We start from the raw sequence: 13,732 nt of genomic DNA, 5'->3' as shown, positions 1-13,732 counted from the left end.
ATATAAAATAGCTAAACAAGTGCTTATAATAACCACATTTTAGAATATCATACAGTTGTTTAAAAGATTGGGGAAGATCGGGCGCCTGGGTGGCTCAGTTGGTTAAGCGACTGCCTTCGGCTCAGGTCATGATCCTGGAGTCCCAGGATCGAGTCCCACATCGGGCTCCCTGCTCAGCGGGGGTCTGCTTCTCCCTCTGACCCTCTTCCCTCTCGTGCTCTCTGCCTCTCATTCTCTCTCTCTCAAATAAATAAATAAAATCTTTAAAAAAAAAAAAAGATTGGGGAAGATCTATATATTTATATCTTCATATGAATAACTTCTAGAAACATGATAACAGCAGGTTTCAAAAATATACACAGTGCATATAATTTATGTGAAAAGTGTTAAAATCTATAATGCAATGTTGTATATTTTCAATGTTTGAATTTTTACAAGAAAAATATTTTTTACTATGTTTAAGAATTGTTAAAGTATAAACAAACAGCTATAATTTCTGAAGAACATTCAAGCACTATCCATTACTTTCTAGATTTATTTTTACCACTAAGGCTGTTATTTTTGTACTATCCATACAGCTCCCCAGATTTCTCGAAATTTTCTACTGCAGCAGTGATAAGTTAAATGTATTATGACCTCTGTTATTCTTAAAGAACTGATAAAAGAGGTACAAGAAAGGAGAGAATCATACAAGCTAATTCTGTGTGCTAAATCACAATTTGTTCTTTACACTTTCAGGGTATCTTAACCAAATAGATTCTAATATAAAACTCTGATTCCAGGACAGCTGTTTACATCACTTGTTTCAAATAAAATGAAATTAAAAGCCCATATTTAAAATGTAGAGAAATTACAACCTCAAAATATCAGCTTTTGTCATGATAGGATTTAATTACAAAGTTTAAATAAAATGATTTCAGAAGATGTGCTGGGCTAAGGATATAATGGTCAATAAAACAAAAATGATCCCTGCCTTGGAAGCATTCAGTCTTAGGAGGCTGAAAAGAATCTGAGGAAATGTTGCTGTTCTGGGTGTTTAAAGAATGAAAAGAAGTATGGCAAACAGCCAAAGCAATAAGATCAAAATATCAAATATTTCAATATTTGTAGGATTTGTGGGACTCTATTATTTTATGGGGCCTATAATGTTCTCCCTTTTCCAACTATATACCTGTGTGAAGCTGAGTTTTGTTCCTTTGATTCGATCAAAACAAGAAATTCCAAAAGATTGAATGCAAGGACAGATATGAGAATCAAGCTGACTTTTATTAAGTCAGATATTAGAAAGATTTGCAGAACTATAAAACAATGCCTCTTGTTACTAATTTTTAGTTGAAAAATATGGTTATTTTTCATTAAAAATTGTTTTCATGTTAATAGTAATAGGTTACCTTAAACAAATTCGTATTTTTGGATTTTCTGGGGTTTTTGTAATTGAAGTATAGCTGACACACAATATTACCTTAGTTTCACATATACAACATGGTGGTTCAACAATTTCTCTGTTTTAATAGGTTAGATATCAATAGGTAATAACCACACAAATAAAAGTTGTTTGGGGTCTATAATAACTTATAAGAGCTATACTCTTCAGGTGTCCTAGAACCAAAACTTTTGAGAGTCAATTAAGAATAACGTGAAAAAATATAGGTAGTCCCTCAAATATATCAAATCTGTGGAACTAGACAGAAGTCACTAAGATATCTTAAGAGTAAAAGAAATGCAAAATTTGGTCAACTGTTGCAGTGGGCTGGCTAGGTGTTACAAACTTTTCAAAGTAGACCAGGAAACTGTTCTACATAGAAGGCGGCCAAGAAACCAATCCATAAAAGTTGTAAAGTTCATGTGTTTGATAAGTGGAATTTGATATGTCAAATCTGTCGCTGACAATCTGGGCATGTCACTCACTAGTTGTTAAGCAAGCTCAGCATGTAGGAAGGAACCTCCAGATTGTCTGAAATTATATCATTTGTTGCTGGTCAGCCTTAGTGCATAAGCATTTTTTTTTCATTTGTGATGATTTAGAACTTAAATACGAGTATTTAGGAGAATCAAATCCATGATTTCAGTATTTGTGTTAATGAATCTCTATCTTATATACTTGGAATGTTTAAGAGAATGAGATGTACCTAATTCTAATTATAAATGTCTAACTGATTTATATTTGTCTTTTTACATTGAAATCTCACTAAGTTAGTAAATAATATGGGAACACGCAGGAAAACTTAAAGGCCACCAAATTTATACTTTTAATTTATAAGATTTATAACATTTTCTTGATTACTTGGAAAAAGTGAAGTGCTTAAAAAGAAAATCAACTATGCTAAATTTTAAAATTCAATTTCCACTTCTAGCCATGTTAGAATAATTGGTACTAGATATGATCTTCCATGATAAATAGATAGAAAGCTAGACAAAACATAGGAAATACCTGTTTTCAGACACTAGAGAAACAGGCAGCACAGAACTGTGATTCAAAAAGAAAAGGAAAACAAAAGAAGTGAGCCTAAAATACTGTGGTTTTTTTGCCTAGAGATAGATACTTTCTAGAGGAATCCAGGTAGAACAAAGCGGTTATGCTGAATTAAAAGGGTTAGAGGTTAGAGTTCAGGAAGGCTGAGTAAGCTGGAACTCACAAGGCAGAGTTCTAGATAAGAGGAAGCTGTGTATGCACAGAGAGTTCCAGAAATCTACATAGGTGATCTCTTGAGGTATTTGCTTATTAGTGATCTGCACATGCCTAGGATTAATTACTATATACTACTTATATAATATTGCGTAACAAGTCACCCCAGACCTTAGTGGCTTACAATGTTCACTTATCTCTCATAGTACCTGTGGGTCAGGAATTCAAGAGCACTGTGGTTTGGTGGTTTGAGCTCAGGCTCTCCCTTGAGGTTGCAGTTAGATGTGGCTGGGGCTATAGTTATTAAAAAGCCTGACAGGAGCTGGAGGATCTATTTCCAAGGGGACTCCCTCCCATGGCTGACAAATCGGTGCTGGTTACTGGCTAGAGGCCTCAATTCTCCAGTGTGATGCCTGGATACCCTCACAGCGAGCAATCCAAGAAACAGGCAAAAAGTAGAACACTTTTTATGATCTAGCCTTAGAACTCATACACCATCACTTCTGCCATATTCCACTGGCCACAAAAGGCATTTGTGTGAACACCAGGAGAAGAGCACCGAGAATCTTCTTGGGGTTGAGAACAAGTACCCATCTTCTGGCTCTAAGACTATTAGTCCCACTACATACACCCCAAATTCAAAATACACTCATTCCTTCCTGAGGCCCCCAAAACTCACACCATAAAAACAGCTCAAATTCTAACATTTTTCATCTAAATCAGGTCTAGATATAGACAAGGCTGCTTGAGTACATATCAAATTAGAATCCTCAAATACAATTTCTCTTAATATGAAGGCTAAGAAGGACTACAACACGAAGAGACAACTCTGCTTTTCACACACCTTACAATGTTCAAACACACATAGGACAAGTGCTATACACTCTTTATTTAAACTGGGAGAAAACTGGAGGAGAGATCTAATTAAATATCAAGGACATGCAGGAGAAACCACAGAAGGATCATACTATAATAGTAGAACTATATGACACTTCTAGAGTAAAGCCTACTCTGGCCCTCCCTTAATAAAATTCAAAATGAAGCCTCAAATAGATCTACAAATTACTTCCTTCCTGTTAAAACGAAGTTCAACACTCTTTAAATGGAGACAATATAATCCAAACTCTCAACAAGGTAACATTCACAAAGTTTGACCCCCCCAAAAATATTACTAAACATGCAAAGAAGCAGGAAAATATGACCAATAACCCAAATAAAAGTCATTCACTAGAAACACATCCAGGAATGAGTGATAGAATTAGCAGACAAACATTTCTTAAATATCTATTAAAAACAGGCTCAAAGATTATAGGAAAAAATGAATATAAGTTGAAGACCTAAGAAAGAACCTAATGAAACTTCTAGAGCTAGAAAATGGAATTCTTAAAATAAAAATTTCATTGGATGCTTAAATCTTTCATATAATTTCTCCTGCAAAAAAAGTATTCTAGGAAAATGGTTATGGTGCTGTCTCAAAAAATTAAATATATGTTACCATATGACCCAGCAATTTCACTTCTGGGTATATACTCACAGAACTGAAAACAGGGAGTTGAACAGGTATTTTTACAGCCACGTTCATGGCAGCATTATTCACAACAGCCAAAAGTTAGAAACAACCCATGTCCATTGGTAGATGAGTGAATAAAAAAAAGAGGTATACATACATACAATATTATTCAGCCTTTAAAGGAAGGTAATTCTAAGACATGTATAACACAGATGAAAAAGATTTTCAGTTAAGTGATAGGTGCCAATCACAAACTGGCAAGTATTTTATGATTCCACTTACATGAGATAACTAGAGTAGTCAAATTTATAGAGACAGAAAGCAGGATGGTGGCTGCCATGGCTGGGGGGAGAGGGGAAAGGCGAGAGTTATTATTTAATGGGTATACAGTTTCAGTTTGGGAAGATAAAAAAGTTCTGGAGATGGATGATGGTAATGGATGTACAACAATGGGAACATACTTAATGCCACTGAGCTGTACATTTAAGAGTGGTTAAAATGGTAAATTCTGTTATGTATATTTTATAACAATAAAAAGAAAAAGTTTTTTTAAGTGTTCTTTTTATTTTTTTATTTTCTATGTGACCACTTAAGGGTTTTTATTTGCATTTAACATTTAAAACACTGAAACGGTACAAACTGAGAGGTAAAATAGTTTTGTTTACACTAGGATATTCATTTTTATTTTTTTACTACCAAGATAATGTATAACAAATTTAATTTAAAAAATTTTCATTGTCTGCATGTCTGTTCTCATCATCATTATTACATGTTTTGTTTCATATCTCTTGCTGTATTAAAATAATCTTGACACCTTGGGGCAATGGCTACTTTTTAGATAGGCCTATTTATTAAGAATTTTTTTTTATATGAGTTATTTTTGTTCTTACAAAAGGTTGGCCTGTGCAAAATCTGGGCTAGGCATACTTTACCTTGGACTTTTTCTTTGTTCTCGGACTTGTAGATATCCCAATATCTCCATACGATTCTCTGGTGAACCATCAATTCCTCCCCTTAATAAATCCCTCCAATTATTCATAGTTTTTGTAAAACTAATTTAAACTAATACATAAAAAGTTTCCACAATTTGTAGTTCAGTAATTCAAATTAATACTGTTAGAATTTCAAGTAGTATAAAACCTGTAACTGCTTAAATAACTTACCGGCAATTCTCCCTTCCACATTTAAAGCTACTTTTGTTTTTCCTTCACAATAGATTTATCTGTTACCATTAACTGCATGCCTCATGTGTCAAGAGCTGTACTAGCAGCTCTTTCATATAAGGCAAGTCACATACCAGACAGAAATTTTCAGGAGAGAAGACACCAACATTTGAATAACTATTATATATTAAAATTTTCATTAATTATTTCATTCAATCATTAGAATATCATTGTGAATTAGGCTTTACTATTACCCCATTTTTTAAAGTACAACCAAAAGTTACAAATTGCTAAGTAATTTGCCCATGGTATTATTTTTTTCCAGCTTTACATTTGTGGAAACTAAGTCTTTTATTTTTTTAAAGATTTTATTTATTTATTTGACAGAGAGACAAAGAGCACATGTAGGCAGAGCGGCAGGCAGAGGGGGACGGAGAAGCAGGCTCCCTGCTGAGCAGGGATCCCAGGATCCCAGGATCACAACCTGAGCCCAAGGCAGCCGTTCAACCGATTGAGCCACCAAGGCGCCCCAGAAACTAAGCCTTAAAGAGATTTAAAAGTTCATAAATCTTTATATGAACTGAAGTCATAATATAAAATGAAACCCACATAGATTCAAGGTCTAATCTCTTCATTTATACCACAGAGTCCCTACACAGTACAATCCTGTTTCTATGCCACATGCAATCTGTGCACATTTGGGCTGCTGCTTTCATCCTAAAAGCTTTCCTATATAAGGCCAATATTTCTGATGAACATAGGTGCCAAAATCCTCAACAATATCCTAGCAAACCAAATCCAAAAACATTCATTAAAAAAAAAACATTCACCACAATCAAGTGGGATTTATTCGTGAGTTGCAAGCATGGTTCAATATTCACAAACCAATCAAAGTAATACATCACATCAATAAGAAAATGGATATGAACCATATGATCATTTTAAGAGGCACAGAAAAAGCATTTGACAAAGTACAACATCCATTCATGATAAAAATCCTCAACAAAGTAGGTTTAGAGGGAACATACTTCAACATAAAAAAGGCCATATATGAAAAACCCACAGCTAACATCATTCTTAATGGGAAAGAACTGACAGCCTTTCCCCTAAGGTCAGGAATGAGACAAGGATGTCCACTCTTACCACTTTTACTCAACATAGTACTGGAAGTCCTAGCGACAGCAATCAAACAACAAAAAGAAAAAAAAGGCATCCAAACTGGTAAGGAAGAAGTAAAACTTTCATTCTTTGCAGATGACATGATAATATATATAGAAAACCTGAAAGACTCCACCAAAAACTTGCTAGAACTCATAAACAGATTCATTAAAGTCACAGGATACAAAATCAACGCACAGAAATCTGTGGCATCCCTATGCACCAATAATGAAGCAGTAGAAAGAGAAATTAAGAAAACAATCCCATTTACAATTGCACTAAAAATAATAAGATACCTATGAATAAACCTAACCAAAGAGGTGAAAGACCTGTATTCTGAAAACTATAAAACACTGATGAAAGAAATTGAAGATGACATGAAATGGAAAGACTATCTGTGCTCATGGATTATAAGAACAAACATTGTTAAAATGTCTATTCTACCCAAAGCAATCTGCACATTTAATGAAATCCCTATCAAAATATCAACAGCATTTTTCACAGAACTAATCCTAAAATTTTTATGGAACCACAAAAGACCCTGAATAGCCAAAGCAATCTTAAAAAAAACAAAACAAAACAAAAAACTGGAGGCATCACAATTCCAGACTTCAAGTTATATTACAAAGCTGTAGGAATCAAAACAGTATGGAACTGACACAAAAATAGACACATACGTCAATGGAATGGAATAGAAAACCCAGAAATGAACCCACAATTATATGGTCAATTAATCTTCAAAAAAGCAGGAAAGAATATCCAATGGGGAAAAGACAGTCTCTTCAACAAGTACTGTTGGGAAAACTGGAGAGCTACATGCAAAAGAATGAAACTGGACCACTTTCTTACACCATATACAAAAATAAATTCAAAATGGATGAAAAACCTAAATGTGAGACCTGAAACCATAAAAATCCTAGGAAAGAGCATAGGCGATAATTTCTCTGACATCAACTGTAGCAACTTTTTTTCTAGAGAGGTCCCCTGAGGTAAGGGAAACAAAAGCAAAAATAAACTACTGGCACCACATTAGAATAAAAATCTTCTGCACAGCAAAGAAAACACAATCAACAAAACTAAAAGGCAACCCATTGAATGGGAGAAGATAGTTGCAAATGACATATCTGATAAAGGTTTAGTATCCAAAATATATAAAGAACTGATACAACTCAACACCTAGAAAACAAATAATAAAACAAATAAATTTATCAATGTGCAGAAGACACACAAACAGACATTTCTCCAAAGAAGACAAACAGATGTGTGCCTGGGTTGCTCAGTCAGTTAAGCAACCAACTCTTGATCTCAGCTCCTGGTCTTGGTCTCAGGGTCATGAGTTCAAGCTCTGTGGAGTCTATCAAACAAAAAGAAAAGAAAAGAAGACGACGACGACGATGATGGCAACAACAGCCAGCTGGCCAACAGACACATGAAAAGATGAAAAATGTTCACCATCACTTATCATCAGGGAAATGCAAATCAAAACTACAATGAGATATCACCTCATACCTGTCAGATTAGCTAAAGTCAACAACACAAGAAACAACAGGTGTTGGCAAGGATGTGGAGAAAAAGCAACCCTCTTGCACTGTTGGAGTAGCCACTATGGAAAACAGTATGGAGTTTCCTCAAAGAGTTAAGAATAAAACTACCCTATGATCCAGCAATCTCACTACTGGGTATTTACCCAAAGAATAGAAAAATAATTCAAAGGGATACATGCACCCCCACATTTATATATAGCTGCATTATTTACAATAGCCAAGATATGGAAGCAACACAAGTGTCCATTGATGGACTGATGAATGGATAAAGAAGAGGTTGCATAGACATACAATGGAATATTACTCAGCCACAAAAAAGAATGAAATCTTGCCATTTGCAGTGACATGGATGGTGTTAGAGTAATGCTAAGTGAAATAAGCCAGTCAGAGAAAGTCACATACCATATGATTTCACTCATATGTGTAATTTAAGAAATAAATGAGCAAAGGCGGTGGGGAAGAGAGAGACAAACGAAGAAACACTCTTAACTATAGAGAACAAACTGCTGGTTACCAGAGGGGAGGTTGGTGGGGGATGGGTGAAATAGATGATGGGGATTAAGGAGAGCACTTGTCATGATGAGTACTGGGTGATTAAAATAAAAACTTAAAAATAAATAAAACAATGTGTTTAACCAGGAAAAAAAAAAAAAACTTTGCTGTATCTATAAAACAAGACCATGGGAAATACTTCCCGTCCTTCATGTAGGATGTAGGCCAATTAAACCTGGTCAGCCAAACTTGTAGAATAAGATTTCATAAGTTCCATCCAGGCCTAGGAATTGAATATATCTGCTAAAACAGTGATTTTCAAAATGTGGTCCCCAGACCAAGTAGAAAAAGCACCACCTGGGAATTTCTGAAAGCCCTGCCCCAAACCTTCTAAATCAGAAACTCTGACAATAGGGCTCAGAAATCTGTTTAATAAGCCCTTTTGGCGACTTTTAATGCATGTTAAAGTTTGAGAACCTCCTCTCTAAAAGAGTAACTGAACAAAGAGGGAGCTCCTTGTAAGGAGGCTCTTTACCTCGGGTACTGAAGTTCAATTGTTTAGAAAACAAGGTGTTCTCTTCACTTTCCCAAGCAAAGCAGACATATTATACTTGTCTGAGTACTTAATTTTAATTAAAATAACTTCAAAAATATGAAATCAAGATTTATCTCCAATAAAACTTATTAAACACAAAATAACTCCTTCAACTTTATACATTTGTGACTATGTTAACTATAAGCACTGTGTTACCATACTTTGATTAATAAGGTTAATTCGTAAAATTAGTGTAATTTGAAAGGCCTTAGCTTCCACTGAAAACTAGACCCAAATATTTTTTCCGACATCCCTCTGGTTAAGTCTACTTAATTCATTTGAAATTATTCATCTTTCACACAATTTTAACTAACTTTATCAACGAAAATGGTAATGATTTATTACATTACCTGTGTATATAACTTTTTGATCCCGGCATTCAAAAAGAGACCTTTTCCTGTGTTTGTGTGTTTTTTCCCGAAATCTTACTGTTATCGCTACATTTGGATTACCGGCATTGTAACTGAGTTCAGGGAAAGATTTGGTTTCCACAAGGTTTCCAAACTTTTTGTTGACAAAATGGTGGACAGCTTTTCTGTGGTCTTTGTTTGTGTCAGGTTTAAAGGTAAATTTTGAATTTTCTTTCTTTGCATCCAAATATTTAAAAAAGTCAAATGCTTCTTCTTCAGATACCAAGTGACAGAGTTCCTTATACTCAAGATTTGGTTTTACAACAATCTCACTGTTTTTACCAACGGTTATTAAAAAGGGGAATTTCTGCCTAACAGCACTATGCAAAATAGCCCTCTGGTTTTTGTCAAGGATTCTGCCTAATGAGAATTCAGGAGATGATCCAATTAGCTCAGTTTTAGAATTCCACTTCTCTTTTATATCACAGGCAAAGTGATTCAGTAATTCGTTAGTTTTTTCATCTAACAAGTTGCTTAAAACATCAACTTTTTCTTCACCTTTGGAAGTTCCATCATTGATAGTATCTTCCTTTTCTGAAGCAGACTGATGATTTTGGTCATCATCAGAGCACCCAGTGACAATATTGACTTCTTGGTTGCTTCCCTCTTTAAAGGATAAATTCTGAAAATCAAGTTTTGTTTTTTTGGCAAAATTATTTGGCTCAGGTAGTACTTTACTAATCCATTCATTAGTGGCCTTATTAACTAACTGTCCCTGTTCATCGATCTCTATAACAACAAAGTCACTTGGTGAGCTTTTTATAGTGCCATGAAATCCAACATGATCAGTAATGAAACACAAAGAACTAAACCTGACTCTAAAATCTGTATCCTCTTCCATTCTTAAATAACAATGCCTACAAAAGAAAGAGAGAGGCAGTTACCAGAAAGAATAGTTATGGATAACAAAAAAGAAATGTATTTGCAGGACTTATTTTTCTTTCTCCCTTTCAATCCTGAGTTCCCTTAAGAAACGTTAGCAATTTATTTCTATATATCATGTGTATTTTGACCCTTCTATACCAAGATGAATTAACAGGCAATCTTTTCTGGTGTAACTGATGATTTGCAACTTCACTCTTCACCCACTCCAAGCTTCCATCCATTATCCAGGATTAAAATGGATCAGTTTCAAGTTTACTTTAAAAATACCACTTGTAGGCCCACAAAGAAAAGACCAGAACATAGGACTTAATGATTTGTCTAAATCCCATTCCTGAAAATTTCCAGCTAATTCCGGAGAATTTGTGGCTAGATTTTTATATATTAGGGGTTGGAGATGAGAGAAGGGACCAGAAGACAGGAAGAAATAGTCCAAATTGATAGATAAATGAAGTTCTAAAAACCAACCTGCAATTTATTAATTAATTAATTTAATTAATTAATTTAACTTAAATTAATCCTGAACCTTAAACCTTCTTGACAACCCAGTTATAAACTTTTACAGATACAAACTTTTGATGTTGACCCACAGGAAAATTCCAACCATGCTACTGGCATCAGAGAGAAAAAAACTTTTCAGATCTTCTTGAAGCAGTAGATAAGAGAATAATCCTCTGAAGAAGCCTTTATTCATTCTTCACACAGCCTATGGCTACCATACCAAACAGAGCTACATGAAAGACAAAATGCCCAGGGACCACATACTACTCACATATAACCACACTCTCTAGGTAATTCATCATCATCTGAACCTTCATCCCATTTCTACAATGTATTCTACTAATCTGAACCAATCTAGTAAACTTCCCCCGGATCATGCCACGTAGAAATCACAGCAAAGTCTCTATAACCTAATTTCCTAGACTACATAAGGATATGTTTATTTCCTCCATTCCTTAATTTCCTGCACAGTCTCCTCAGTTTCTTGTCAAACTGAAACCTGGTTATTTCCCTTCGCTGCTGCTTCTCTAGTCCTCTCAAGTGAAGGCTATTTTTCCTTTCACACCCACCTAACTTAGGACCTGGAGGATGTAAATATGTTTATTTGCCACTGCTCCAAACCATTTCTCTCTCCCCTACCTGCCCCAAATCCCAACTCCTTTGAGGTTCATGCAATCAGGCTTTACCATCTGCTGGCATCCTCTCTTTGGTCCCCAGAAGACTCCTCTTCATTCACTGATGATTTTAACACCTCCCTCAATGTCTTCCTACTCAACATGACTTCCATGTCCATCTATATGCATCATCTACTTGTTCCTCGATTCCTTGATCTCAACCTCAACCCACTTCCACGCCATCTTGGTCATAACCTTGACTTTCTCATCACCAAAAATTACATCAACTTTAAGCATCTGGCTCTCTGATTACTCTTGCTGTCCTTCCATCATTTAGTACTCCCATCTTAGAAATTCTTATACATTGTGAAGGCCTCTAATCTCTTCTACTTAACTAGTCCACTATTGTCCATTCTCCACATGGCCAGAATGATGATTTGAAAGGTAAATTAAATATCACAATCCTCTTTAAAACTTCTAATCACATTGATAATGAAATCCAAATTACTTACCCTGGCTTCCAAAGACTTCTAGGATTCTGGACTCTATCTATTCTCTAAAATTATCTTGTACCCTTTCCCCATTACCCACTACACTCCAACTACACTGGCCTTCTTCAATTCCTTTGTGTTAACCCTTCCTGATTAAATTAGTCATTCCTCAATCACATTCTCATAGAGGTCGTCCCTGACTAATAATGTAAAGGAACCAGCAAGACACTCTCTTCCCCCAAACCCTACTCAACTTTTGCACAGTATTTCTATCTAATAATTTTATTATTTACGGTATATCTCTCCCAACTAGAATCTTAGCTCTATGGGAGCAAGTGCCTTGTCCGCCCAATTCACTGATTATCTCACATTTAAAACAGTGTCAAGGACAGAGTAAGCATGCAATCAATACTGACTGAATAAATGAATAAATGAAACAACTACTACAAAATAAGAGCTGTAAGAGTAAAAAGGAAGAAAAAAGGGATCACTTTTACCTATGATATGATAATCAGAGAAAGCGTAATACAAGAAGTGGCCATTTAAGTCCTCAAAACGATTCAAGACATAGAATAAGGTAGAGACATATCGTAAGTACATACAAACAAAATATACAATGTGTTAGGGGAAATTGAACAGCCCAGATACAAGAGCAGTAGGAGAAAAAGTTTTGTAGTACAGTTCTGGAAAATACAGCTCGGATTAGAGCCAAACTGCCAGACAGTGAATGCCCCTACCAAGAACTTAGAATCCGTTGAGTGGTCAACATATAGCTACTGGAGGTGTTTGAGTAGAAAAATGACACAATCCAAAAAGATGTTTTAGTAAGATGAATGATGGCACCGAGTAGATGAATGTGATGAAGAATTCCAAAAGTTGGAAAGCAATGTGATCAAGAGCAGTTTTAGGATTGTCCTTGTAAAGAATAATGATGTACTCTTTCCCCAGTAGAAGGAAGAAAATATGAAGACATTCTACTACTGGGTTAGCTAGAACACCTTGGGAAGAACGTAATGTTCAGGGCATTACAACGAGCATCTTAGTAAAAGAGCGGAACTGAGCTGGACGGAGCCAAGGAGCCCACGTGGAGTTAAACACAAATAGGCAGTATTCCTACACAGCAGATTTCTTGACAAGGGTACGGGGCGGAGAGGAGTGGGTAGTTTGGCTGACCCAAGGTTGGGGAATTGGTGGTTGAGGGCAGATCTGGGGAGATGTTAGAAACGCAGCAGGTAGCGTTTTCCCCTCATGCTCTTCCTTCAAACGCCAACGCTCGGCTGCAGTCACTCCTATTTGCTTTCTGTTACCAATTCTCAGAACTAAAGTCTCTGGCGGGGTTGCCTTCTGGTGCATCAGAAGTACCCCTAGCACGGCCAGTGGCTCCACCTGCTTCTTCTCCCTCCACTACCCCCGCCTGTCCCAACGCCGATACTAGCCCATGTCCCCTTCCTCTTGCGGGCAAAAAGCCGGGGTCCCAAAGCTAATCTCATCACTGCCCCCCACAGAAGCCCCGCATCTTGCAAGAAGTCCGACCCGGTCTACCTCACGTCCAGCTTAAGGAATTCCTGGGCACAACGCTGTGCGCATGTCCGGAAGTCCTAAAATACTTAGCCTCCGACAGCGGCGTACTTAAAGGGGCAGGCTCACGCTTAAAGAAGAGTCTTAGGCGAGACCTGGGATTTCTCACGCTGCGAAGCCGCCTGGAAGCTCAAAGAGGAGGGGCGGGGCGGGGCGGGGCGGGGCCTA

The 13,732-nt window shown here is 36.3% G+C and overlaps 1 protein-coding gene across 1 annotated transcript in view; it reads right to left on the bottom strand.

Moving 5' to 3' along the window:
- PUS7L (pseudouridine synthase 7 like) overlaps positions 1–13,712 on the bottom strand; it is a 28,964-nt gene extending 15,252 nt beyond the window's left edge. Inside the window, exons 1-2 of the mRNA XM_035002840.1 lie at positions 12,724–13,712; positions 9,439–10,355 (exon numbers count right to left, since the gene is read on the bottom strand). Of these exons, the coding sequence (XP_034858731.1) occupies positions 9,439–10,355; positions 12,724–12,755 (949 nt within the window). The 5' untranslated portion in view covers positions 12,756–13,712. The remainder of the gene's footprint in view (positions 1–9,438; positions 10,356–12,723) is intronic.
- Positions 13,713–13,732: the final 20 nt, after the last annotated feature.

This window comes from Mirounga leonina, unplaced genomic scaffold (assembly GCF_011800145.1).
Source record: "Mirounga leonina isolate KUSES-001 unplaced genomic scaffold, KU_Mleo_1.0 Mir_126, whole genome shotgun sequence".
NCBI classification, from domain to species: domain Eukaryota; kingdom Metazoa; phylum Chordata; class Mammalia; order Carnivora; family Phocidae; genus Mirounga; species Mirounga leonina.
The sequence above is the reverse complement of the archived record's forward strand: the minus strand, read 5'-3'. Positions and strand labels throughout refer to the sequence as shown.